This window comes from Crotalus tigris, unplaced genomic scaffold (genome assembly GCF_016545835.1).
Source record: "Crotalus tigris isolate CLP2741 ecotype Arizona unplaced genomic scaffold, ASM1654583v1 scf7180000017701.1507938, whole genome shotgun sequence".
In the NCBI taxonomy this organism is placed as follows: domain Eukaryota; kingdom Metazoa; phylum Chordata; class Lepidosauria; order Squamata; family Viperidae; genus Crotalus; species Crotalus tigris.
Window position 1 is genome coordinate 1,263,649 of NW_024096577.1, and position 26,009 is coordinate 1,289,657.

General features: G+C 41.2%; 1 protein-coding gene across 8 annotated transcripts in view; it reads right to left on the minus strand.

The window, feature by feature from the left end:
- The window catches only part of MYO9B (myosin IXB), a 74,102-nt gene that overhangs the window by 5,844 nt on the left and 42,249 nt on the right, over window positions 1-26,009 (minus strand). For all 8 annotated transcript variants that reach the window (XM_039338524.1, XM_039338528.1, XM_039338531.1 and 5 more), the window contains 18 exons: window positions 25,100-25,222; window positions 23,056-23,205; window positions 22,786-22,955; window positions 19,756-20,643; window positions 16,677-16,743; window positions 15,891-16,021; window positions 15,370-15,530; window positions 14,739-14,929; window positions 13,508-13,606; window positions 11,946-12,122; window positions 9,938-9,979; window positions 9,131-9,242; window positions 7,634-7,707; window positions 6,057-6,249; window positions 5,171-5,299; window positions 3,093-3,198; window positions 794-925; window positions 3-126 (listed from right to left, as the gene is read on the minus strand). In XM_039338524.1, the coding sequence (XP_039194458.1) occupies window positions 3-126; window positions 794-925; window positions 3,093-3,198; window positions 5,171-5,299; window positions 6,057-6,249; window positions 7,634-7,707; window positions 9,131-9,242; window positions 9,938-9,979; window positions 11,946-12,122; window positions 13,508-13,606; window positions 14,739-14,929; window positions 15,370-15,530; window positions 15,891-16,021; window positions 16,677-16,743; window positions 19,756-20,643; window positions 22,786-22,955; window positions 23,056-23,205; window positions 25,100-25,222 (3,069 nt within the window). The remainder of the gene's footprint in view (window positions 1-2; window positions 127-793; window positions 926-3,092; window positions 3,199-5,170; window positions 5,300-6,056; window positions 6,250-7,633; window positions 7,708-9,130; window positions 9,243-9,937; window positions 9,980-11,945; window positions 12,123-13,507; window positions 13,607-14,738; window positions 14,930-15,369; window positions 15,531-15,890; window positions 16,022-16,676; window positions 16,744-19,755; window positions 20,644-22,785; window positions 22,956-23,055; window positions 23,206-25,099; window positions 25,223-26,009) is intronic.

The window sequence follows — 26,009 nt, forward strand, 5'->3', positions numbered from 1 at the left end:
ACTTTGTTCTGTCGAAGCAGTGAAAGCCGCCGAAGAGCAATGCTTTCTGCTGCTTCTAGTTGGCAAATTTCATCCATCTTCATCTTGTACTTTCTCAGCTGCTCCTTGATGATCATCTCCACACACCTGTGCATGGATAGGGAAGAGAGTGAGCGAGCAAAAGGAGAAATGGAGAAAACAAATCAGGGATCATTCATGGGCTCTTCTTTGATGGATGGAAGAAGAGAGGATGAATGGGTCAAGTGAACGCACGCATGGATAAATGGGCTGACAGAAGAGACGCCAGACTCCCAACAATGCCGTTATGAACATGTCAGCGCAAGGAAAGTTATTGGATGGTCACCTGCACTGATGTGTATATTAACAACCAGCCAACCTCCCATTTCCCATCAGATCCACCTTTGTGTCTCCCTCTTCCAACAGACAGACCATCCAATTTCTATCATCTCTCACAGGAAGCCAACTGAATCAGAAAAAAGAAATCAGTTCAAGGGATGGCAAAGAAATTTAAAAAAGAATGTGATATTTGGCCAGGAGATCAATAGTGAGGGATGGAAAAAACAAATTCAGGGTCCCTTGTAGAGAAAAAAGAATAGATAATGGTCAGATGATAGAAATAAAATTCACACTAAAGATCTCCGGAACATTTATTTTTGCAGACCGCTGAGAATACCCTTCATTAGCAATGCCTGTTCTACATAGAGCACTGAAGAAGTTTACCTGTCCACACAATTTCTATTATCCAGGGAAGGGCAAAGGACTCACTGTCCACAGGCAATCTAGGATAACTCACGTGGTTGTTTTGGAGACATCCTTCATGCTAGTGAGAGGATCCAAGTTGTCAGGGCAGCGTAAGAGGCAGGGGGCAAAGACAATGGCCAGGGCGTTGGGTGACATCCGATTGACTTCTTCCACCACGGCTACCCTATGTTTGGGTATGAGAAGAAGTTTTTTTTGTGTGTGTGTTTAAGCATGCTGGATTAGGAGAAAAAAAGATATATTGGCTTATACTATTTACATTGACAGCATTTTTTGCCAACCCGCTAACTTTTGTTTGCCTTCATTACCACAATATTGTGGTAAGCTTGATTTTAACACAGTTTTTCTCTCCTCATAATAGTTCCTTTTCCGTGAAGGCTATCCTTAGCTTCTTTCACCATACCATCTACTACCCAGTGAATTACATACATAAAACCTATATACATCATCTGTAGATTGAGTCAGGCTGTTGCTGAACCAAATGCAGAATGTTCTGCTTCCAACTAAAAAAGCAATCAAGTGATACTGAAGATTAGCTCTGGATCTTCTGAATGAAGAACAGGTACATTCCTGTATATTCCATCTAGTAAGTCTTTCCTACAAGAAAGGCATTAAGGTCTCTTCCCAAGGTGATGCGTATGAGAGTGGTTGGTTTGAGAATCAAAATAGAGCTGGAAGGGAGATTCAGAGTCTTTTAGTCAAACCCCCTGCTCAAGCAGCAGACCTATAGCATTCCAGACAAGTGGCTGTCCAGTCTCTTTTTAAAAACCTCCAGTGATGAAACACCCACAATTTTTGACAGCAAGCTGTTCCAGTGGTTAATTGTTCTCACTGTCAGGAAGTTTCTCCTTAATTCCAGGTTGCTGTTCTCCTTGATTAGTTTCCATCCATTGTTTCTTGTCCTACCCTCTGGTGCTCTGGAAAATAAGTTGACCCCCTCCTGTTTGTGGCACTCTCTCAAATACTAGACTACTGCTATAATGTACCCCCCTAGCCCTTCTTTTCTCTAGACTAGTCAAACCCAAATCCTGCAACTGTTCTTCATATGTTTTTGTCTCCAGGCCTTTAATCATCTTAGTTGCTTTGTTGCCTTTAATCATCTTAGAAGAACATGGTTTTATATCCTAGCCGATTCTGGAAGACTCAAAGTAAGAAGATACTAACATATGAAGATAATAACGCAGAAGCAGACAACTAATAACACGGTAGCTATATTACTGGTGTTATGTGGCCAAATTGCTCTCACTAGTTAGCAGATGAGTCACTGCACTTATGATCAAATGAAGACTTCCAAGGCACTCCTATATAGAAATGCAAGCTTGCAAGGCATTCCATTAATTGTTTAATTGTGAGGTGACCGGGACATGAGTCAATACAGCCATGGTATTTTCATCTAGGTGTCTTGCAACTTCACCGGAAGTTGGGCATAATAATAATAACAATAATAACAACAACAATAATAATGCAACTGGCTTGTCATTTGGAGTAAAGCACCCCCACCATGGTTTTCACCTGCTTCAGCAGGAGCCATAATTCCAGTATGTAAAGCTGAAAAGTCCATTCCTAGAACTTTCTGATGCTCCCTAGAAAGTTGTTTTCCTGCCAAAATCCACCGATCTGGCTTTTTTGAGTGGTTCGCATGTTTTGGAAAGCAAAATTTCTGGAACAGGAAGTGGTTCATACATAGAACCAAAACTGCATTCATAATGGGATGAGCCGCTATCAGTTCCAGAAATGTAATTTCACAAAACAGATGAACCATCTCTAAAACTGTTGGATTAGTACAACTGGGAGAAAAATGACCATTCCAGAAAATACTACTCAAATGCCCCTACAGCAAACTCCAGAGCTTTACATGTCTAGATTTTCCCATCGCTTATCTTCATAAATGGAAATAACAGGGGTTGAAGATGGAATGCCCTGCAAGCAAAGATGTTTCGCTAATTGTTAGCCCTTCTTATTTCCCACATTTCAATATTAAGAAATAAGGGGATTAGTCTATTTCTAGGCAGTCTTGGGAAAGGGGATGATGAGTTTATTTTTATTTATTTTAGATTTCCTCTCTCTAAATAACTCAATACAATGGTGATTACTTTAAAAAGGCCTCTTGATTTCAAACAGACCTTGCTCTACTTATACTTTATTGACCTTAGAATCTTGAGTTTGCACAAAGTAAATTTCAAACAAACTATGTAGAGACATCTTTTAAAAGATTAAAGTTATTTGGCCAAATGTTCTCTGGCTCTTGTAAATTTTAAATTCATAACATCTCACAGGCTGCAGTCACTTCCCTGGCCACAGGATCAAACTACAAGAAAGACGGTTGTTCTTACTTGACAAGGTGGAAAATTAGCCGTTCCAAGGTGTCATGGTTGGCCTGTGGGAGCTGCTCAAGGACACTGTAAATGGCACAAAGCTGCTCTTGCTTCTCTGGGAGCTCTGTAAGGAATGAGAATACAAGAAGAATTCAGTTAGATCAGTGGTGGCGAATCTATGGCACGCGTGCCAGAGGCGGCACCCAGAGCCCTCTCTGTGGGCACATGCGCCATACCCCGGAGATGGCAACCGTCCCTCTTCAATCAGCCACCCACTAACTTGCCGAGGTCCCACGTGGCTGGATACATCCCAGCACTCATGCGCTCGCTGGCCTCTGTGTGCAGGGGCCGACAGTGTCAGGCAGCAGCCGCCCCAGCCCCTGCCTCGCCTTGCCCTGTGACAATGACACCCCCACCGTGCCTCACCTTTCCCCGCAGAACGAGCCTCCTGCCCACCCCCCCACCTGCCAGAGACACCCTGGATCTCCCCCAACCCTGTGTCAAGACTGCTAACATCGGATGTTCTTGCTTGCCATATATGAAGAAGCAAACCTGTTTTATTTAGCCTGTATTGCACTTCTAGAGTTAAAGCAGATAATAATAGTCTAGTGGATGGGAAAATATGCTAGTTAATCATAACAATGTCTGAGCACAGTGTGGCCAGGGTCAGCTGCAACTGGGAGGGGCACTTCACATTAATTGGAGAATGTGATTGATGACTATAAAATGAAGGAGTGAGTTATGCTTTGTATAAAATGAAGGAGTGAGTTATGCTTTGTTACGGGTGTTTGGGGGTGGGAGGATTCAGTTTTTGGCTTAACTTTGTTAGTGCCCAAGCTATGCAGAAAAATAAAAGATTCTTTTAGAGGAATAAGCCTCAAAGTTCTTTGAAAAGTTGCTTCTTTTCGGAACCATGACACCCTGCCTGGCTCCCACAGGCGCCCCTCCCCACGAGCAACATTGAGGTGATCACACCCACCTTGGCAACACCCACCCAATCTGCCATGACCACAGTCACGCCCACCCAGTGGGCCACGCCCACCTGGCACCCGAGGATAAATAAGTAGGTTTTGGGTTGCAGTTTGGGCATTCGGTCTCTAAAAAGTTTGCCATCACTGAGTGATGCCCTTGACTTACAAAACACAACGGAGCCCAACATGTCTGTTGCTAAGAGAGACAATTGTTAACTGTAAAAAAAGATGTTGAGACTCTAGAAAGAGTACAGAGAAGAGCAACAAAGATGATTAGGGGACTGGAGGCTAAAATATATATGGAACGGTTGCTGCAATTGGGTATGTCTAGTTTAACGAAGAGAAGGGGTGGCATGATAGCTGTGTTCCAATATCTCAGGGGCTGCCACAAAGAAGAGGGAGTCAAGCCATTCTCCAAAGCGCATGAAGGCAGGACTAGAAGCAACGGGTGGAAACTAATCAAGGAGAGAAGCAACCTAGAACTAAGGAGAAACTTCCTGACAGTTAGAACAATTAACCAGTGGAACAACCTGCCTCCAGAAGCGGTGAATGCTCCAACACCGGGAGTTTTTAGGAAGAGATTGGACAGCCATTTGTCTGAAATGGTATAGGGTTTCTTGTCTGAGCAGGGGGTTGGACTAGAAGACCTCCAAGGCCCCTTCCATCTCTATTATTATTATTGAATGAATTTTGCCCCATTTTGCAACCTTTCTTGCCACAGTTGTTAAATGAATTACTGTAGCTGTTCAGTTAATAACACAACTGTTAAGTGAATCTGGCTTCCCCACTACTTTGCTCGTCAGAAGGCTGCAAAAAAAATGATGCACATGAGTCCGCGATACTGCAACCGTTGTAAATATGAGACAGTTGCCAAGCATCCGAATTTTGATCATGGGATCATGGGGTTGCGGCAACAGTCATAACTGTGAAAAACGGTTGTAAGTCGCTTTTTTGGTGCCACTGTAACTTTGAATGGTCACTAAATGAACTGTTGTAAGGACTATCTGTAATAGCTGGTGTCGATCTAGTCCAGCGTCCCTATTTCTTACAGAAGCCAACTGGAGCCAGTCTCCCACCGTCTGAGAAAAGAATCGTCCCTTTTTTCTAATGTCCTTCACTACTTACCCACCGCCCGAAGGAAGTCGTTGTACTGAGCAAACGTCATCAGAGGATCCGGTAACTCTCTCAGCCATTGCTTGAAGATCCCAGTGATGGTATGGATGGGGTAGTTCTCCAGCCGCACTGAGTTTGGGTCTGAGAAAGAGAGAAGGAGGGAAGAAACAAAGAGGGAAAGACGGAAGCTCCTTAGTCTATGCAAGATGCATAGGAATGACAGCCGGAATGTAGTTAACTTTGAGATTCTGAATCAAAGGGCAATATGAAGATTTTTTTTCCCCTAGTGCAGGAATTGGCAAGGGGTGTCAAATTCAATCAGGGCCAACACTGAGTGTGGAACTAGCTTGGCCCCTGTGGTGCATTGTGGATAGTGCTTGAGCCTGAACTTAATGGATTAGCACTCTTCGGCAGCCAAACAACCAGTCTGTACTCACACTGTGATCCCCTGGCTAATGTAACATCGCCATATGCCAAATAAATAAATAGCCCTGCACCATAGCTGCTGATATGAAATATATATTATAGTCTAAAAACTTCTGGAGGGTCACAAGTTCTCCACTCCTACTCTGGTCCTTTCAGGCCTGGTAAGACTTTGATTATTCTGCAGCTTAGTGCTTTTTCCCCCTGATTTAACTTCTTTAATGGTGGCAATGCTTTGCTGTTGCAGGTGTCCTTTTCTTCTCCATCTCCCAAGGAGGACAGCCCACCTGCAGTAATTCTACCAAGCATTCTAGGGAAGAAGCACTTCAATCCCTGTCCGAAATGGTATAGGGTTTCCTGCCTGAGCAGGAGATTGGACTGGATGACCTCCAAGGTCCCTTCCAACTTTTATTATTATTATTATTATTATTATTATTATTATTATTATTATTATTATTATTATTATTATCCCTACCTGATTGCAGGGACTGCTTCAACTCCCTCATGCGGTTTGCTGATCCCGACTTCCGATAGATGCCTTCGGTATAGAGTCCGTGCATCTCGACATATTCCAGCAGTTTCTCCATGACAATTGGGACTGAATTCTTCTCGCTAGTCAGAGCACTGACACTAACCCCAAAGTGACGTGGCTCTGGGTCTTGGTCCCCCTATGACCAGAAGTGGAAGATGAGATTAATGATTTTGTGACCTATGCTATCATACAAATGAGGAATGCAGAGTTTACAATTAAAGCTTCAGCTCTCTTGAATGGCAGGTACAGAGATAAACCTGGATTATATAATTTCTGATAATAATAAAAGGAGCCCTGTGGGCTCAGTGGTTAGAATACAGTATTGCAGGCTAACTCTGCCAACAGCCTAGAGTTTGATTCTGACAGGACTCGAGGTTGATTTAGCCTTCCATCTTTCTGAGGTTGGTAAAATGAGAATCCAGATTGTTGGGGGCAATATGCCGACTCGGTAAACCGCTCAGAGTACAGTAAAGCACTATGGGATGGTATATAAGTCTACAGTAAGTGCTATTGTTATTTCAGGTTAACATGGCCAAATGTTCATTTCACAAAGAAAAGAAGCAGAAAAGTACTTTTTTCTTTAGGTTAAGTGTCTATATGTGGATGCTCTTTCCTGAATGGAGGACTATTTATTAATATGAGGGGATTCTGCTAACTGAAGCAGGCCAGATTGAACTACTTTGTTAAAACCATGCTAAAGCATTTTGCTAATATACAGAACAATGGTTATACAATAAAAACACAGCCATCGGCTGAATGGCTTTGAAAAGTAATGGTGGAGAAACAGAATAGTGTTTACTACTAGTAGTATGAAATCACAATTTATAATAATCATCATGTGTAAAAACATTGGCTTCTATGGAAAGGGGGATCCTGGACTCAATAGGTTTTTAGAGTCTTTATCAGATAGCTCTTCTCATTCAGCGTTAGATAAATTAATGGTGTGCATATGAAGCTGATAAACTATCATTTAGGGTGAGGTATTGTCAGTATGCCGGTGATACTCAGTTTTATAAATCCACCCCAGGTTGTCTGAATGATGCTGTGGAGATTCTGTCTCATGCTTGGAGACTCTGAGGGGTCTGAATGAGGCACAATAGGCTTCAGGTCCACCTGAGCAAGACTAGCTGTATGTACCTATATTTTATCTATTTTTATTGTAAACAGCCTAAAGTCATGTTCTGTATACGAGTTTGGCAGCTATATAAATCAATATCAAATCAAATGCTTCAGCAAACAGTATGAAAACTAAGAGATGAACATTCATAATTAAGAAGTAGTATAATTTTGATAGGAAAAGTGGGACTACTTTCTTTAGCTCCTTACTGAGTGGCTCTCTAGAGACACTTGGTTGGTTGCTTTTGGAAGCAGAATGTCAGTCCCGATGATGGCTTGGTCTCAAAAGCCTTTACTGAAATCTAGTGGCAGAACTTTAGTTCTGTTGGGGCTGAATTCTACCCTTCATGAGCTGTAACTGAAGCCGGTCTCTGCTTTTTCTTTGCTTTGGGGCTATGACCTACTTTTTTTGCTTGTGAGGATGTACATCCACTTTGGATTTTGGACAGGCACTTCTTATGGCAGGTCAGCTTACAGACTAGAAGAGGGAAGAAAAACAGACAAAGGAGGCTTGTTAAAAAGAGCCAGTTTGGTCTAGTGGCTAAGGTACCAGGCTAGAAACCAGGAGACTGTGAGTTCTAGTCCTGCCTTAGGCATGAAAGTCAGGTGGTGATTTTCAGCCAATCACCAGGAGACTGAGAGTTCTAATCCCACTTTAGGCATGAAAGCTGGCCAGTCACCTCTCGCAGGTCAGCTCAGCTCAGCCAGCTCACAGCATTGTTATAGTATGAAAAAGGGGAGGAGGAAGGAGTATTAGCTATGTTCACCACTTTAAGTGATTTATAAATAAAAGTGGGATTAAAAAAAAACTAAATGAGACTAATAAAATAAAATCAGATTTTGTTCCTCCAAAAAGTCTCCTTCCACATTCTTTTTTGTGGAGACAAAACTTTAATCAAATGGTGTTTGCAACATGGAAGAAAAATTCTAATTTCTCTGAGAGATAAAGGATAAGGAAAAAAAATCCTATTTCCCATTGAGATAAAGATAAGGAATTTTTAAATGAAAGAGTAAGCCCGGAGAAAGCAAAACTGACTTTTCTGCATACAACCATTGTGGTGTAGATCAGGCATGTCAAACACAAGGCCCGGGGGCCGGATGCGGCCCGCGAAGTGGTTTCATGTGGCCCGCAACGCCATCCTGGAAACAACGAGGGAACGGCCCCTGCTGCCTTGGCCCTGGCCCAGGCTGGCCGGGAGCCAATGTACAATTTTGTGGTGGCCATCTATGCTGAAACGCATTCAGTCTTAGCTCCACAAGGCCATCTAGAAACAGCGAGGAACTAGCCCCTGCTGTGTCGGTCCCGCCCTCTGGGTGCATGCTGGGGAGGTGTCACCCTTTGTATGGATTGAAGAAATGGACCATGCCTTGGCGCTTGCCCCGGTCCCACCCCCTTCTACCAGAGACCCTCAGATCTGTCCCACTCCTGCCCAGGCCCCCACAGGCACCATGCCCACCCAGTAGGCCATACCCACTCCATCCACACCCATCCAGTAGGCTGCACCCAGACTGGCCACACCCACCCGGCCTCCCAAGGGCAACCGCAATGCTGATGCGGCCCTCAATGAAATTGAGTTTGACACCCCTGGTGTAGATCAACCTTCTGTACTCTGGGCCTTCCAGGTACATTGGGAATTCTAGGAGTTGCAATGCCAACACATTAGGAGGGCCCCACACTGGGGAAAACCTGAGGAATAAGAATGCTTCCATTTTTGGAAGGCGGTAAACGAGAGCCCTCTTTCCTAGTCCAGTTCAGAAGAAGAGTTTCTATTACTAGCAATGACAGTTTTATCTCCCTAATCCCAGCCCACAATACTGTGCCACTGTAAATGAACAGGCTCATTACAATGAGAACCCAGAGCTGCTTAAAGCAACCCCAGGTCCTATAAGCTCACACTTACTGCTACAAAGACAGGCCTTCTCCATGGGCCAAACGTAGGAACAGCACTGCTCGCAAGACTGTAAGATGTTCACTTGGTAATTCACAAAAACATGGCCATTGAGTTCCACAATCTGTAAACAGTCACACAAATATTTGAATCCATCTCATTTATTTGTTAAAGTTGTAATTTTTAGGTATGTCTTTTATTGAAATGTTACTCATTATTCTCTATCCCAACTATTGAAAAACATATTCCAGTCTGTCAGGCATTCTAGAATGGTGATTTTTTTCCAGGCATAACTCTGGGGCAGAGATGTGATTTATCTTTAGGGCCTACCAGGACTTCCCATCCAGTTCCTTACAAACACATTTCCCCATAGTTCTTGCATTTTCTGGTGGTTCCTGTGCATATACACAAATTCCCCTTTTTTTGCATTTCGAATTTTACTTCCTCCCATTATGTCAGACTTGCTTTCCCCCAAAAGTAGCTCATGCCACACCAGGAGATACCACAACATAAAAACTGAACACACCATAATAATTTCCATCTTATTCTCCTCTTCCCCAACCGTAAGGTTTTTTTTCTTTTTCTTTTAAAGCAGGGGCCTCCAAACTTGGCAACTTTAAAATCTGTGGACTTCAACTCCCAGAATTCCATTCCACGCTGGTGATGGGGGGGGGGATTCTGGGAGTTGAACTCCACAAGCCTTAAAGTTGCCAAGTTTGGAAACCCCTGGGATAAGGGACAGTTCTTACAACTGGCAGCACCAAAACCCACACCTAATTCAAGGGCTAATATAATCCTGAAAAATCATAAAGGACTCACCACATGTTCCTGTTTCCGCTTTTTTTTTTGAGCCTTGCTTTGCTGTTGGAAGAATAAGAAGAAAAGAATTCTTTTTCACGTCCTTTCTCTTCTAGCCGAGCTTTCCATTAGAGCTGATCTCTAATGAAGAAAGCCCAGTTCTTGGCATTCAGCAGTAAAAAAATAATGCTTGGCTTCTGGGAAGCAAGACAATATTCCCACTTCTATGCCAGACTGCAGCATTTGCCCCTTTTATATTTTGGAACCGAATGAGTGATTCAGAGAGAACATGCTGAGCACTTAGATAGCAGATAGAATAACAAGGGGGGGGGGAGTGTATGATGAACATCTGTATGTATTGAATATTTAACATCTCTATCAAAAACATCTCTTCACAAAAACAATAGCTAAAGGATAGCATAACAGAGTCTGGCTCCTGCATGGCTTTCTGCTTTGTTGTTTTCTCTTATAAAATATTTTTGTGGCTGGAGATATTAATTCTACATGTATTTCCTACCCATTAGATCAGGGAGGCCTATTGGAACCACAGGTGTCCATTTGCAGGGAGGAGGAATAAGAGATGAGACATGTCATAATGCAACCTCACAACGTACACACTATATCAGAACACAAGCATAGAAGGGTGGGCTTTGTATCATGATGATGAAGTACAGATATTTCACTCATCACCAATAGCTCAGGTGAACTGTATCTGGAGCACTTAAATAGTTCTTGATCTTTTATTTCTCATATTTTTCTAATAACAGACTCCACTTTTTTTTCCCCAGAAAAGGAGATTCAAGCAAGAATGGGCAACCATGGGGCCCAGGGCTGGCAATTCACCTCTCTGATCAGCCTGCGGAGGCTTGCCAGTAATGAGGTGATGTTACCAGAAAGAATCTAAGTGAAAAATAATTTAGGGGACTGAGAAGGATTACTTTAAGGATAGCAATGGCAGCCTTTTGATTTTACACTTCCATTCTTCATTTTATTGCATATCAGCAGTAAAAGCAGTAAAGATGAAAATTGCAGTGCCTAAACCATCACCTCATTCTCAGATTTCAGCTGCAAATTTCAATCTGTTTTCTAAAGGCTTCAGTGGGGTTTAAGCGTAGGAATGGGAGCATTTCACCCCACAGATATCTTATATAACTTTAAAAACTGGTTACTTTACCACTGAATTTCAGCAAGATAAAATTTATATCTAGTGGTTTCAGATTTGATGTAACTGGCTAAAGGAACTCCTTCCAGCTGCTTAAAGCTTCAGAAACTGACAGGCTCAACGTAATACAGATAAAAATTAAACAGGGACAAAAGCAAAATGAAAAAGAAAACTAAGCAATATGTTCCCTAGACATAAGTTATAAATAGGAATACAAAATTCTCTACTAGTGTTTTTCAAGATTGGCAACTTCCAAGTGTTTTTTTACTTCAGCTCTCTTCCATTTGGCAGATTCTAGCCAGCGGGCCTTTTCTGCTTTTATATTTTAAATTTTTTTTAATATTAATAATATTTATATTATTTTGTTTTTAAGTTTATTGTACACCATCCAGAGTTACTTGATTGTGAGATGGAATGCAATATAAATACGACAAATAATTAAACAATCAAAAGTCCCAGGATTCTCATGCTGGGTGTGGAATTCTGGGATTTGGAGTTCACACATCTGGATATTGCCAAAGTTGGAAAATAATATTCTAGATCAGTGTTTCTCAACCTTGACAATTTTAAGGCATGTGGACTTCAACTCCCAGAATTCCACAGCCAGCATTGCTGGCTGTGGAATTCTGGGAGTTGAAGTCCACATGCCTTAAAATTGTCAAGGTTAAGAAACACTGTTCTAGATTAAAGTTAACTGAAGTGATCTAGCTTGGGTAGAAATAATAATGAAGAAATAATAATACATGCAACTCCTTTTTCAAGTGATTTTAGAAGAAAACCACCGATGTCAAAAAAAAAAAATCACCCATGAAACAAATAAAAAAAAATTTAAGATCTCAACAGGTGCCGAGGAAACAAATGCAAGACCTTATGCTGTTCTGGCTCTTCTTTTCTTGCATAGCTGCGGGCAAACTCATCCAGAAGAGACTGGAAAAGATTCAAGACCAGCTTCACGTCCTTCTCTTCTTTCTGTTTGGCCATGTTGACCACGAGGAGTTGGTAGTTTTCCATCAGGTCTCTGTAGCCAACATGGATCTGTCCATTCTGTGGAAAGGTGGTGTAAATAAGTAGGGATATCGAGCATGGATGCATCAGCATTGCGGGGATCAGGATGTTTCCTCATCTATGTTCCATGCTGCTCAACCATAAGCACAGCACGTGTCTACCACATTCAGACCTTTTCCAAAAGTTATGGAATTTTCAGCCTCATAACTTTTGAAACTTAAGCCAAATTCAAGCTTCTTCAGTACTCTTTAGGTTAGGCAGTAAATTCAGGAAAGTAATGTATAATTAACTTATGAAACGTAGGATGGCATATTTTAAGAGGTTAAACAGTTTTAAAGGAGGATCAAATGAATTTATTAAAAAGCAGGAAGAAGTTTATAACAGTAACTCTGGGATATTAAACAAAACCTCCCTGTTCAGAGGCTTCTATCTCTGATACGTCAGATTTAGGGTAGCAATAGCAAAAGATGGTTATCTTTATTCTTTACTTCTGGGATTTCATTGATCTAGTGCAGGGGTAGGCAACCTTGGCTCTTTTATGACTTGTGGACTTCAATTTCCAGAATTCCTGAGCCAGCCATGTTGAAGTCCATGAGTCATAAAAGAGCCAAGGTTGCCTACCCCTGATTTCTAGTGGGTTATTGCATTGCATTAAATTTAGATCTGATCCATCAGGGCTGCGTTAATAAATTTTGTGATCTAAAATGTTGGGGAACTATTAAAGAAGTGAGTGTTTTGTTAAGCAATTTAGCAACTTAGAAAGCTAGTGTGATATAAAGAAAAGGTGTTGTACTAGGACAGGGGTCTTCAAACTTGGCCCTTTTATATTTGCGGACCAACTCCCAGAATTCCTCAGCCTGGCATGCTGGCTGAAGAATTCTGGGAGTTGAAGTCCACAAGTCATAAAAGGGCAAGTTTGAAGACCCTCTGTACTAGGAGGCAGGTATTGTGCAAGGATGGGGAAACCCAGGATTCATATATACTGGGCTCACTGGGCTCCTTCTTATTTTTTCAGTTCAACTAATTCATAGTTGTTTCATGAGAAAGTTGGAGGAAAAGATTCTATATACATTTACCTGAAGCTTTTGGAGAAAAAGTGGAATATAGTTAAAATAAATAACATTGTTAGGATTATAACTGAAAAAACTCGATTTTCAGTGAAGATTTAATATAATGCCTGTTTCCTTCATACTAACACAAAACTTTACAAACTGAAGGGTTAGCTACTGAATACATTATCATTGCTAACTCAGGTTCCAATTAATATTTAAAAAAATCCTCCACGTGCAAATGAAGTTGTTCTACTGATTCCCCAGCTGTTGATGACTTCTGCAAACATTTCATAGATAATTTTGTTTTAAAGCTGTTCTCTTTTATTTAAGCCAGTGGTGCTCCATTTTGACATTCCCTCACAAGCTACTTACAGGAGCAGAATACATAGTTTTGATATTCCCACGGAACTTCTCAGTGGCTTCAAAAAACAAGCATTCAATGGCTGACTTCTGAGAATGAAGATCATTTATCTGGAAAAAAGGAGTAACAATAAACGAAAGGGGAAAAATGTATTGTGATCTTCCCTTTAAAAAAAGCTCACAATGTGCTTTTAGACCTCGTCCCTTCTTCAATTCTGCGCTGATAATCGTGATATTAGGATAAATTACATGAAGATGTATAACAGCGGTCCCCAACCTTTTGGGCACCACCAGGGACCGGTTCCATGGAAATTTTTGTTTTCCCTGGACCATGGTGGTGGGGCGGATGGTTTTGTGCACTACCTAGATTCTGCACATGCGGAGATGAAGTTTCGCTCGCTTGAGCAGCACAGTTTCTAATGGCCGCAGACCAGTACCGGTCTATGGCCCAGGGGTTGGGGTTCCCTGATATATAAGATGTCAATATGTGCATGTTCATATTTTGGAACAGGAAAAAAAAGTATTGGGAAACAAAAGATCCCCCAATGCAAAGTGTTTTACATTGGATTGCCTTGGAGATGGCTGGAAAGCCAAATGGATACAAAACGGGGCAGCCAGAATTTTGACAGAATTCCATCTGGCTGAGATAACACTGACCCTTAAGTTGCTACACTGGCTGCTAGTTGGGTTCTGGAACAATTCAAAATGTTGGTTATTAAAACCTGTACAGTAATAGCAGTGGCATAAATCAGGCAATACTTTGTCTGAATTGAATATGTCCCTCTAATCTCCCCATCAGACAAGGGCTAGTTGTGGATTCCCCCCCCCCCCTTCAAGAGACACATGGTGCTTGGATCAGCCCCATTCTATGGAATACTAAGATGAAGGGACGGTTCCTATTATTCATTCATAAACTAACTAAAGTTTCAGTAAATATCAGGCTCTTAGGTGGTTTAGGTTATTGGGCCCTTATGTGGTTTTTAATTGCTTAATGGACTTTTAAATATTTAGATGCTGTTGTTTATTTTTTTTCTTTATCATTTTGTTGATTCTATCCAGAATCCTTGATAAATTGTGCAGACTGTGAATATTGCAAATGAAGAGAAAGTTTGAGGAATCCCTGGGTTAGACAAAGTATTCCTGAGTTAGAATATAACTTACCAGGAAACTCACACATTCCATGTCTTCTCATTGCCTAAATGGGTGCTTGATTTGGTTTTCATACCCAACTGCCATCTCTCACCTTGTTCAGAAGGAATTCGTCCAAATATTTCAGCTCACTAGCATTCGCAATCTCCCTTGGAAATGGTGCCTTCCATTTCTCCGGCGCCTTTTTGGCTTTGCTGATTTTAATGGTACGGTTCCTCTTAGCTTTGCCAAATTCTTTTGTCTGGCGTTCCTCCACGTGGGGGTGATTAGGAGGCCCAGAGGGAGCTGGAAATGGGGAAAAAAACATGCAAGGTTAAGAGCTTTCCTTCCTTTTTTTTTTCACAACTAACATGCTCAGCTGGTTTCAGATAAGAGTTTCTGATTCTCATCTGCATTAGAGCTGGGGAATCTTTTAAATTTGGGGATATCATAAATAGAATAACATAATCCATTTTTTTCTCCTACTCCCCATTCCTCCCATCTCTCTACATCAAAATCCTGCTCCACTAATGTAACAGAAGTTAGAAAAACGTTCAATTTGTACATTGGAGAGCTTGGGAGGGTGTTGTTTGTAGCTTGTTGTACGAGGCTTGGGGATTGTTGTTTTCCCACTCTGACGTGTAAATAGTTCTTCCAAGGCATTAGAGAACAAGGTGCTCTTCTGGCAATGGCTTGACAAGAATAGAAGTTTGGCATCAAACTATTCAGCAGGTATCAAAATTTACCTTCAGTTGCCTTCTGTGTCACTGTCAGCTCCATTGGCAACACACAGGAGAAGAGTGGAATAGTCTCACTAGTATCCTCAAATGCTTCAGAATACTCTTTGAGGTTCTTCTTGTCTGTCCTTTTTGCCAAGAGTCTTCGCAATGGACTCTTGAAGGTAGGTCTGACAAGAATAGAAAACAGCTGAAGATGTAGATATACATAAATAAGAGCAGGCTGGGATTTGAGCTAAGAAATAAGAATTGCTCCTTCTATGAGGCTGCTGGATTGGGTATCTCAGAACAAACTTTGCTCTAAAGTAGCCCAAGGAACAATGCAAGCTGAAATTCTGTATCTGCAGCTAAGAAGAAGGTAACTTATGGCCTGCAAAAATTATTGAATCATGTTTCTGGGTAAATGAACTACAGGAACGGTGATTGGCTGAATACTTTGTGCCCTTCCCCAGTTTTCAAAACCTCATCTAATTAATCTTTTTGCCACCATCACTTCCTGACACCCATAGGTGTCCATAGGGCAAACATACTTGGCATCCATCTGTTGGCTGGGTCCTGAAGTGAGCCCCACTGCACTTAAGGTTGTAGGTAGCTCCTCAGATTTCTTTGGTATGATCTTCTTCTGGATGTTTCCATCACCTTTTACTGTGTCCAGGGATGGCTGCAGACATGAAGAAAAATATGAAAACCTGCCTTAGACCGTGTTCCTTTATTACATTAATTAAAATAAATGTCCTTCTGCCCAAAAATGTTTCAAGTGTGCACTTCAATCTCCCACCTGTAGATTTTCCTCTAAAAAAATGAACCATTTAAGAAAGCTTCTTAATCAGGCAGTTCCTTTTTTTCTTATTAGTAACAATGCCCCTTAGTCTAAGCCAGGGGTAGGCAACCTTGGCTCTTTTATGACTCGTGGACTTCAACTCCCAGAATTCCTGATCCAGCATGGCTCAGCTTGGAAACCAATCCTTTTCCCCTCAGCATGGCTGGCTCAGGAATTCGGGGAGTTGAAGTCCATGAGTCATAAAAGAGCCAAGGTTACCTACCACTGGTCTAAGCCAAAAAAAGTGTTCAAATTTAATCCAGTGCATCAGTTATCACTGCATGCAAGCATTGGACTGTAAATTGTGATAGCAAAATCAATGTTAGTTTCCTTAGCAAACTAAGTATGTGTTGGTTTGATTAAGATTTTGCTGGTGTTGTTATTTTTTGCTCAAATTACAGTACTCTGAGTTTTTTTTTCTCTTGCACAATGCTCCTTGCTGCCGGCTGTAGTTACAAGGACTACAAAATGAACAGATCTAGTTCAGCAGCAGTACCTGGCTTGTGGAAGTGGAAAGAGTGACCTTGGGGATGTCGTCCAAGGAAGAAGCTTTTTTTTTCTTCCTGCGAGGGGAAAAAAGATATTTCAAAATGAAACCACTTGTGCTTTAAAAGGATCCTGTTAGAGGCCAATAACCTTGGAGTTGTTAATTCTGTGTGGACAAACTTTGACAGCTCAGTCATTCAAACTGAAACAATTTCAAGACAGAATTTAAAGGCAGGCAATGCAAACTGATGAAAATTGTGTTTTTCAAAGAAAGTCAAGACCCATTTGCAGTAATAGCACTTAGCAACAGCACTCAGACTTATATGCCGCTTCACAATGCTTTACAGCCCTCTCTAAGCAGTTTACAGAGTCAGCCTATTGCCCTCCCCAATAATCTGGCTCCTCATTTTACCAACCTCAGAAGGATGGAAGGCTGAGTCAACCTTGAGCCGGTGAGACTCGAACTGCCAAACTGCAGGCAGCCGGCAGGCAGCAGACGTAGCCTGCAATACTGCATTCTAACCATTGCATCACCATAAAAATATATTGGGAGAGCTGTAATTTCCTTTTTAATTCTGGATGGTGGATGATTTATTCCCCTTGCTTGCTTGCTCTCATGTTGGAAGCACCAAGGAACTTCTGGGTTGAAGAATTAGCCAGTGACATCATTGTTGTCCAGGGGACTCCCAGTTGAGGGTTCGTTTCATGTCCCTGTTAAGTTGCCCACTAATGTGGTACCCCTTTTGGTCACCCGCTTTCAAACTTCTGGGTCAGGCAAGGATGTCCTCCTTAAGGTTTATTATATAGCAATAGCAATATATAGCAATATATAGCAATTATTATCATTATCATCATCATCATCATCATCATCATCATCATTATTATTGTTATTATATACCGCTTCATAGTGTTTTACAGTCCTCTCTAAGTGGTTTACAGAGTCAGCATATTGCCCCCAACAATCTGGATCATTTTACCGACCTCGGAAGGATGGAAGGCTGAGTCAACCTTGAGCCGGTGAGACTCAAACTACTGAACTGCTGGCAGTCAGCAGAATTAGCCTATCCCTAACCACTGCGCCACCAAGGCTCCTAAATACTATCTGGATGAAACCCAAAGGTACTTTTTTTTGGGGGGGGGGAACAACCATGACCTGGGTGATTGAGAATCTCCGTAAAATAACAATCTCCATGAAAAACAACATCCAGATTAGCAAGGATACAAGCCTCCTACCAGTGTTTTTATAACTATTTGTAACCCTCTACCTTTTTTCTTGCTCCAAGCGCTTGCCTTCCGCCTTCTGGATCCCCTTATGTTACTGCATGTAAATACGGACAACCATATTTTAAAACAACTCAGTCAAAATGAAGACACCGCAACAGCTTCAACAGTGGAAATATAAAAGCCAATTAGAATTATTGAAAAATAGTGGATGAGTGTTGAAGACTGAGGAGCCAGATGTCTATGGAGATTCTCAGTCATCCAGGCCATGGTTGTCCCAAAGGTGCTTTTCAAGAGGCAACTGGACTTTGAAAAGAAAAAGAAAAAGGGGAAAAAAAAAGAAAAACAAGAAAGTCCAATTGCCTCTTAAGGAGCCAGATTTCAATAGCTTATGCAACCTTCTCCAAGTTGGCAGGGGAGAATTATGGTTGGGAAACGATGGGAGAAAGAAGCATTGCTAGATGTGCAGTGCACTACAGGCTATAAGAAGAAGGTCTAAAGCAGGGTTTTCCTATCCTTGACAATATCAAGATGTGTTGATTTCCACTTCAATTCTGGGAGACCACATGTCTTAACACTGCCAAGGTTGGGAAACAATAATCTAAGACAGCGGTGGAGAACTTTGGTCCTTTTAGGACTTGTGGACTTCAACTCTCAGAATTCCTGAGCCAGCTATGCTGAGCTCAGGAATTCTAGGAATTGAGGTCCAGAAGTCATAAAAAGGCCAAGGTTCCCCACCCCTCATGTAAGGCAACTAGAAGGAGTAATTTGGTTCTTCCAATGTTTTACATAGGCAGTAAAAAGGGCTGCCGCTCTAACAGAGTAGAAGGATATATTTCTTGGCTAAGCACCCTACCCTGAAAAAGACAGAAATGCTCCAGTAATATTTGACTCTATTGTCTGAGTAATGCTGCTTAATGCCTAATGTCTTCAGTTATGTTTGCAGGGGGGGAAATTGCTTCAGCCTGTTCTGAACTCTTTAGTTGCATCAAGATACTGCAATGAGAGTTACCTGCTGAAGATGATAGCAAATAGCACCACTGCTTTTATTTGGGCATTGGTTTCCCTGGGACAACTGCGATAAACAAGTGTCCTTTGCACATTAGCCCATTCTCACAGGCCTTAGCTTGCTCTGCCAATCACCTGAGATGATGATGGTAGAGGCAGCTAACTACAGGAGGTGGATTTTTTTTTTTTTTTGCATTCTGCTCATTTACTTTTAGTACAAAATGCACTACAGTTGTGGGTCCATCTAAAGGGCCCACAAAACACCTTCACTCTGTGTTTTAGAAAAGAAAAATAAAACAACAAAACTACAAGTATTTAGATTTGTATAATGTCAGCAGTTTGATTATCATCTGAACTTTTTAAAAAAAATATTTTGGGTATTACGTCACTTCAAAGACCCTTCTCAACCAAAAAGCAGAATGGGAATGGACTCCAAATCATGTATGAAAAACTCCCCTTCCCTTTTTATCATTCTTTCTCTTTTGTTCTGCACGGTCTCATTTAGATTAATCAAAGGGAAATGTCTCTTTTTAAAACGGAAGGACTACATGATGTAACATACATTAGCAATTATATGATGAAGCACAGCCTTAGGGAAAAATGGTTTTGCAGGTAACCTAATTCAAATTAGTAGAGTAGTCCTCAACTTATGATATCAACCTAGCGCAAAATTAACGCCGAGGAACATGACAGTTGCAAAGTGAATTCTGTCCCATGTCATGATCTTTTTGCCACCGTTGTTAAGTGAATCACTGCAGTTGTTAAATTAGTACAGGATTTACCTGTAGTCAAAATCTATCCTTCCCCATTTTTATTCCTCATTCATTTTCAAGATTACAGATCCAATGCTAGAGTCTTACTTTAATTGGGCAGATGAGGACACAGTGGGGCCACTCTTCTCTTCCAAAGACTGGCTGACCGTATTGTTCTGTCCGCTGACCAGCTGCCTCTTTCCTTGCCAGCGCTCCCGCTTATCTCGCAGTTTGCTCGGGTCATCCAGGTACCGTTGAATTTGGAAGGAGGGGGGACTGCCTAACTCCTTCACAGCCTGCGGCTTCCTTTTGTCAGCCTGGCTCCGGAAGCTCCGGTTAGCCATCAGATTGTTTGGCCAAGTTAGATCCAGTTCCGTGGGCCTCTCGGAGTAAGTGAAGCTTTGGCTGGTCCGGATCTTGGGATTTTCCAGTCTTTCCTGTACATTTGTATCCTCTTTTGGCACCCAAATTTCCAGTTTTAGTCCTGGGGTTGGACTGGGAACTGTTGTATCACTATCCAAAGGAAAAAGATGATTGTTAGTCCCTGGTGCTCCTTCTTCCTCAACACATTTGAGGAGTATTTCTGAAGAGGACGCTGCATCTTCTCCTACAGGTTGCTCAAGCTTTTGAGCCTCTTCTTCCTCTTCCGTGTTTTGAGCGGGGCTATCTTCCCTAGTAGGGACTTCCGGGGGCCCTTCAAGTGCTAAAACAACTTGCTTATTTTGCAGCTTGTTGTGCTCCAATCCTCTTTGTCGGCGGTACTCCCGTTTTTTCCAGTTGTTCTTTTGAGACAGAAGAGGAGACTGGTGTTCTGCTTGGGCATTTTTAGGTCCCTCATCTTCTGCTGCCAGCCCAGATGTTTTATCCAGCTGCACCTCAAGTTCAAGAGCCATCTGGTCTGAGATGGGTTCCTTTGGCTGGAGCAACTCATTATCTTGCTTCAAAAGTTCCTGTTTTATTTCCTCTTGCTTTTTCTCTGCGATCATTTGATGAAACCTAAAGGGTTTAAGGGGGGGGGGAAATAAGCAATTTACCAAGGAAAGGTTTTTGTGTGTTTGTGTATATACCTTTGAGTCAGTTTTCACTCCTGGACTAATCCCTGCAGTTTTCTCGGCACAATATTTGGAAGTGGTGATTAAAAAGTATTATTTAGATTATGAATAATTTTTAGTTTTCAATTTGGAATTGCTTATATTGTTATATTGTTATTTTTTATTTTATTTTATTTTTTATTTTTTTAATTTGCTTAAACATGTTTTATATTAGAGTTAAAGCACCTTATTGATTTTGTTATTTGTATAGTTGGATAAGTTTATTTAGAATTTGCTTGTTTATTTGTAACCCTACTGTAACCAGCTCTGGGAAGTTGGGGGGAGGGAGGGAGGGGGTTATTCTAAAGGGGGATATTGTTAAAAACTTGTATAAAACTTTTCAATTAAAAAAAAATATTTGGAAGTGGTTTGCCATTGTCTCCTTCCTGGGGCTGAGATAGAGTGACTGGTCCAAGTCATCCAGTTGGCTTCATACCTAAACTGGGACTACAATCTCCGAGTTCCTAGATTGGTGCTTTAAGCACTAGATCAGGGCTAGGCAACCTTGGCTCTTTTATGACTCGTGGACTTCAACTCCCAGAATTCCTGAGCCAGTTATAAAAGAGCCAAGGTTGCCTAGCCCTGCACTAGACCAAACTGGCTCTTTTAAGAATAAAAGTTGCAGAGTCAAAAAAGAAAATGCCAAACTGGATATTTAGCACCCCTTTATTATGATCACTGCCCCCTAAACCCAAGCGCAAAATTTAAGAGAAAATTTTTATAAAATGTTTTATAGATGGCATTTAGATCCCCAAAAGTTATCCTGCATGTATCCTAATTTACAGCCCAAATATTGGAGATGTGGAAGCTTAGATGCAACCTATTTTCATATTTGGTGGACTTGTAGAAATATAAAAGCTTTTTGGATTAAGATTTGGTGGAATGGTCAAAAGATTTTTAAGAGAAAGATAAAGTTTATTCTGCAATTATTTTTGTTGGGTATTATGGTTGATTTTGATGTTAAAGAAATTAATTTGATGCTGAATCTTATAACAGCTGCAAGATTATTGGTGGGGCAATATTGGAAGAAAAACTCTTTGCCTACTATGGAAGAATGGATACTTAAGGTGTCTAACTTAGCAGAAATGGCGAAAATTTCCGCTTATCTGAAGGATCATTCACAAGAAAAATACATTTCGGTCTGGAGAAGATGGATTGATTATATTCAAAAGAAATATGAGACTGAAAAGTATTATCTTGCTTATGAGTAGATTTTAGGTTATTATTAATAGTTTAATATGATTGAATTTATATTATTTTTAGTGTTATGGTTTAATTATATTATTATCTTTGTTTTAATTTGTTAATATTTGTTTTGGAAAGGAGTTAAAGTATGTTATGGTTTGATTGATAGTACAGGGGGGTAATGTTAATTAGATTATGATTGTTAATTTGTTACCCTGTAATCAGCTCTGGGAAGTGGGGGAGGGGGAAAAGGGGTGGGAGAGGTTTGGGTTATATTGTATTAAATTTGTAAAACTTTTAATAATAATTAAAAAAAGAATAAAAGTTGCAGAGTCAAAAAAGAAAATACCAAACTGGATAATTAGCACCCCTTTATTATGATCACTGCCCCCTAAACCCCCGAAGGATGAGGAAGCAAAACACAAAATCTGCACTTTGGCTCTCTGACGTGGAATGGGACAACTCACCATGGCCAAATTGCCCGCAGCCAACTCACTGCCAATTCGCCACAGCCAACTCGTCACGACCAGCTCGCCACAGCCAACTCACCAAGGGACAACTCGCCATGGCCAACTTGCCACGGGACAATTCAACAATTTTATTTAATTATTTAAAACAATTTTAAAATTCTATCGATTCTATTCCACCGTTTCTTCAATTTTATGTAACTTTTGTCCCATGGCAAGTTGTCCCACAGAGAGTTGGCCGTGGCGAACTATCCTAGACCCTCCCGCAGCGTTGATTTGGCTCTTCTGAAAATGAAGTGTTGCACCTGATGGACCTCTGCTTTAATCTAAGTGGATTCTTCCTACTGTATCCCTTTAGGCTCAAGAGAGATGGGTACGACCCCCGCATCACTCACCTCTTGCGCTGTAGATGCCCCCGTACCAGAGCTTGAAGGAGAGAAACCCTCTTCTTCTGCTGCTGATATGATTTCCTCTCTCGGTATCCACGCCATACCGACTGGATATAAATAGCAGCATTTTCTTTCTCCAGGGCCCTCCGGCCGACACAATAAGAACGCCAGCATGCCTGCAATCAATACACATAGAGGAGAAACAGACCTTCACGGGAAGGAAAAGGTGTCTCACAAAAATGAAGGAAGATGGCAACAACCACCAGGGGCCTGTACCTGCAAGGTAATTGCTGCTTGTCGAGTCCGGAGGAAGCGTCTCCTCTCCAGCACCATTCGCAGCCAGCTTTGGAGGACAATGATCTTCCGGATGACTTCTGTGTGTAGGGTGTCCTGGAGCACCTGCCGGGTGACTTCCTTCATGAATACCTGGAGGGCAGGAATGACACCTCTGATTATTCAATGTTTTGAAACTAGTAATAGCAATAGCACTTAGACTAATAAGTAAATCAAGATCACGTGAAGTGTTAATACCACTTTACAATGCCTTGGTAAGGCCACACTTGGAATACTGCATCCGGTTTTGGTCACCACAATGTAAAAAAGATGTGGAGACTCTAGAAAGAGTACAGAGAAGAGCAACAAAGATGATTAGGGGACTGAAGGATAAAGAATATAAGGAACAATTGCTGGAATTGGGTATGAAGAGAAGGACGAGGAGTGACATGACAGCAGTGTTCCAATATCTCAGGGGCTGCCACAAAGAAGAGGGAGTCAAGCTATTCTCCAAAGCGCCTGAAGGCAGGACAAGAAGCAACGGATGGAAATTAATCAAGGAGAGAAGCAACCTAGAACTCAGGAGAAACTTCCTGACAGTTAGAACAATTAATCAGTGGAACAACCTGCCTCCAGAAGCGGTGAATGCGCCAACATTGGAAGTTTTTAAGAAGAGACTGGACAGCCATTTGCCCGAAATGGTATAGGGTTTCCTGCCTGAGCAGGGGGTTGGACTAGATGACCGCCAAGGTCTACTACTACTATATTATTATTATTATATTATTATTATTATTATTATTACTATTATATACCACTTGACAGCGCTTTACAGCCCTCTCTATTTTGTTTACAGAGTCAGCCTATTGCCCCCCAACAATCTGGGTCCTCATTTTACCAACCTCAGAAGGATGGAAAGCTGAGTCAACCTTGAGCTGGTCAGGATAGAAGGAACTAAACTCCTGGTAGTGAGAGCAGAGTTAGCCTGCAATACTGCATTCTAGCCACTGCACCACCACAGCACCATAAACTAGCCCCTCATATTGACCGCAACTAGATATTTTTTTTTTAAAAAAGGACCAGGGAGTTCTACTCCAGGGATCTCTAACCCCCGGTCTGTGGACCAGTACCGGTCCATGGCATTCCAGCAACTGGTCCACAGAAACAAGTAAAGCCCCATCCATGGGATGCAGGGAGCACACAAAACCATGCACCCTCGGGTCCACAGAAAAACCCATCTCACGGAACCGGTCCCTAGTGTCCAAAAGGTTGGGGACCTCTGTTCTAATCAATAAGAGGAAGGCACAGACATTGACACTGTGTTTTTATGGAAGGCACTGATAAGAGGACAGATTTCTGATCCAAGGCACATTAAAATTTGATACAGAAAAGGTGTAAAAAAAAAAGAAGCAAAAAAAGTTATTTAATTTAATTACAGTTAAGACCTTAAAGCAGCTTTGGGAATTTTATGGTCCCCGGGCCACATGCAGCCCTTGGCTGTCCCTGTCCGACTTTTATGGATTGCTTTTATTTTGAAAGTAACTGCTTTTTTTTTTTCAATTTATGTATGTGCATATTTGCATGCCTAAGTATTTTCACAGCCCTATTGATTCAGCCCCCTCCCAACAGTTCCAGTTTCTCATGTGGCCCCTTGGGAAAATTAATTGTACTTAAAAGGTAGTTTCATAGAAAGATACTATAAATAAAAGTACATTTATTGCACTAAATTTACCTCAACTTGGGAGATATTATACAGCTAGAGAATGGCTACCTCTAACTCTTCCTTCATTATAGACCAAAACAATTTACAGTATTCTATTCCATCGCCTACTCCGATGCTGGCAAAATCCAAAACATACTGGTTTTCCCAACACAATATGTCCTCCTTTGAAAATTCAGGAAGAAGGAATGACAAAGATTCCAAAGAGAATAGGACACACGAAGAATAGACTGGTCAATATAAAGAAGGAACATTCAGATATTTCAATTTGGCCTCATTCCAAAGGCCATGTTGAATGTATTTTATTTTCGGTTGTTAATTCAAACATACCTTAGTCTTTCCTATTTGATAGCTGTTAGTGTCCATGTTCAGCTTGTTTAGCAGAGCATTAATTTCTTCCTTGGAGGCTTTGACATTTTTGGGCAGCAACACTTGAAATTGATCAATAAAATCCTAGGAAGGTAATGCATAAAGAAAAGTAGATTTAGCCAGGAACTCATTATTTTACAATGAATTTGAATGTTTTCCTTCCTTCCTTCCTTCCTTCCTTCCTTCCTTCCTTCCTTCCTTCCTTCCTTCCTTCCTTCCTTCCTTCCTTCCTTCCTTCCTTCCCTCCCTCCCTCCCTCCCTCCCTCCTGTTCCCGCCTTTATTATTTTTATAAATAACTCAAGACAACAAATAGCAATATATCCAACATACCTTCCTGCTTTTTAACCTGATGCCTTATCCACTAGGCCAAATTGTAGTAATCCTGTATTTTTATGGAAGGCCTTTGGAGTCAAGCTGAAGATTTATTTCTTGCAACAAATGACCAAACTTTTGATGCATTTATATTATACAATGTGAGCACTGAGTAGTCATTCCTAAATGACTCATTTTTTTTTCTCCAGGCTTCTAGGATATTTTATTATTCTCCTAAATGTGTTATTGTCATTGCCATTATAATAATCAGAGACCAAAAGAATAACAAAAGGCACTGTTAATAGGACAAGATGTAGTTCTAAGATTTAAAGCAGTAAAAGAGAAAACAACTTATTGAAAGTGACTAACTGACAAATCTTAAGCAGGGTCATTAGTGAGGATAGTTAATTTCAAACTCAACTCTTTCCAATTGCAACCTGAATTAAACAGTTTAACAATTTTCATAGAATTTTTTTTTTTAAAAAAATCTCAACATGCCTCCCCATCTGACATTTAACAATCAGGGGGCTATTAAAGCAGTTTGCCAGATAGACAAAG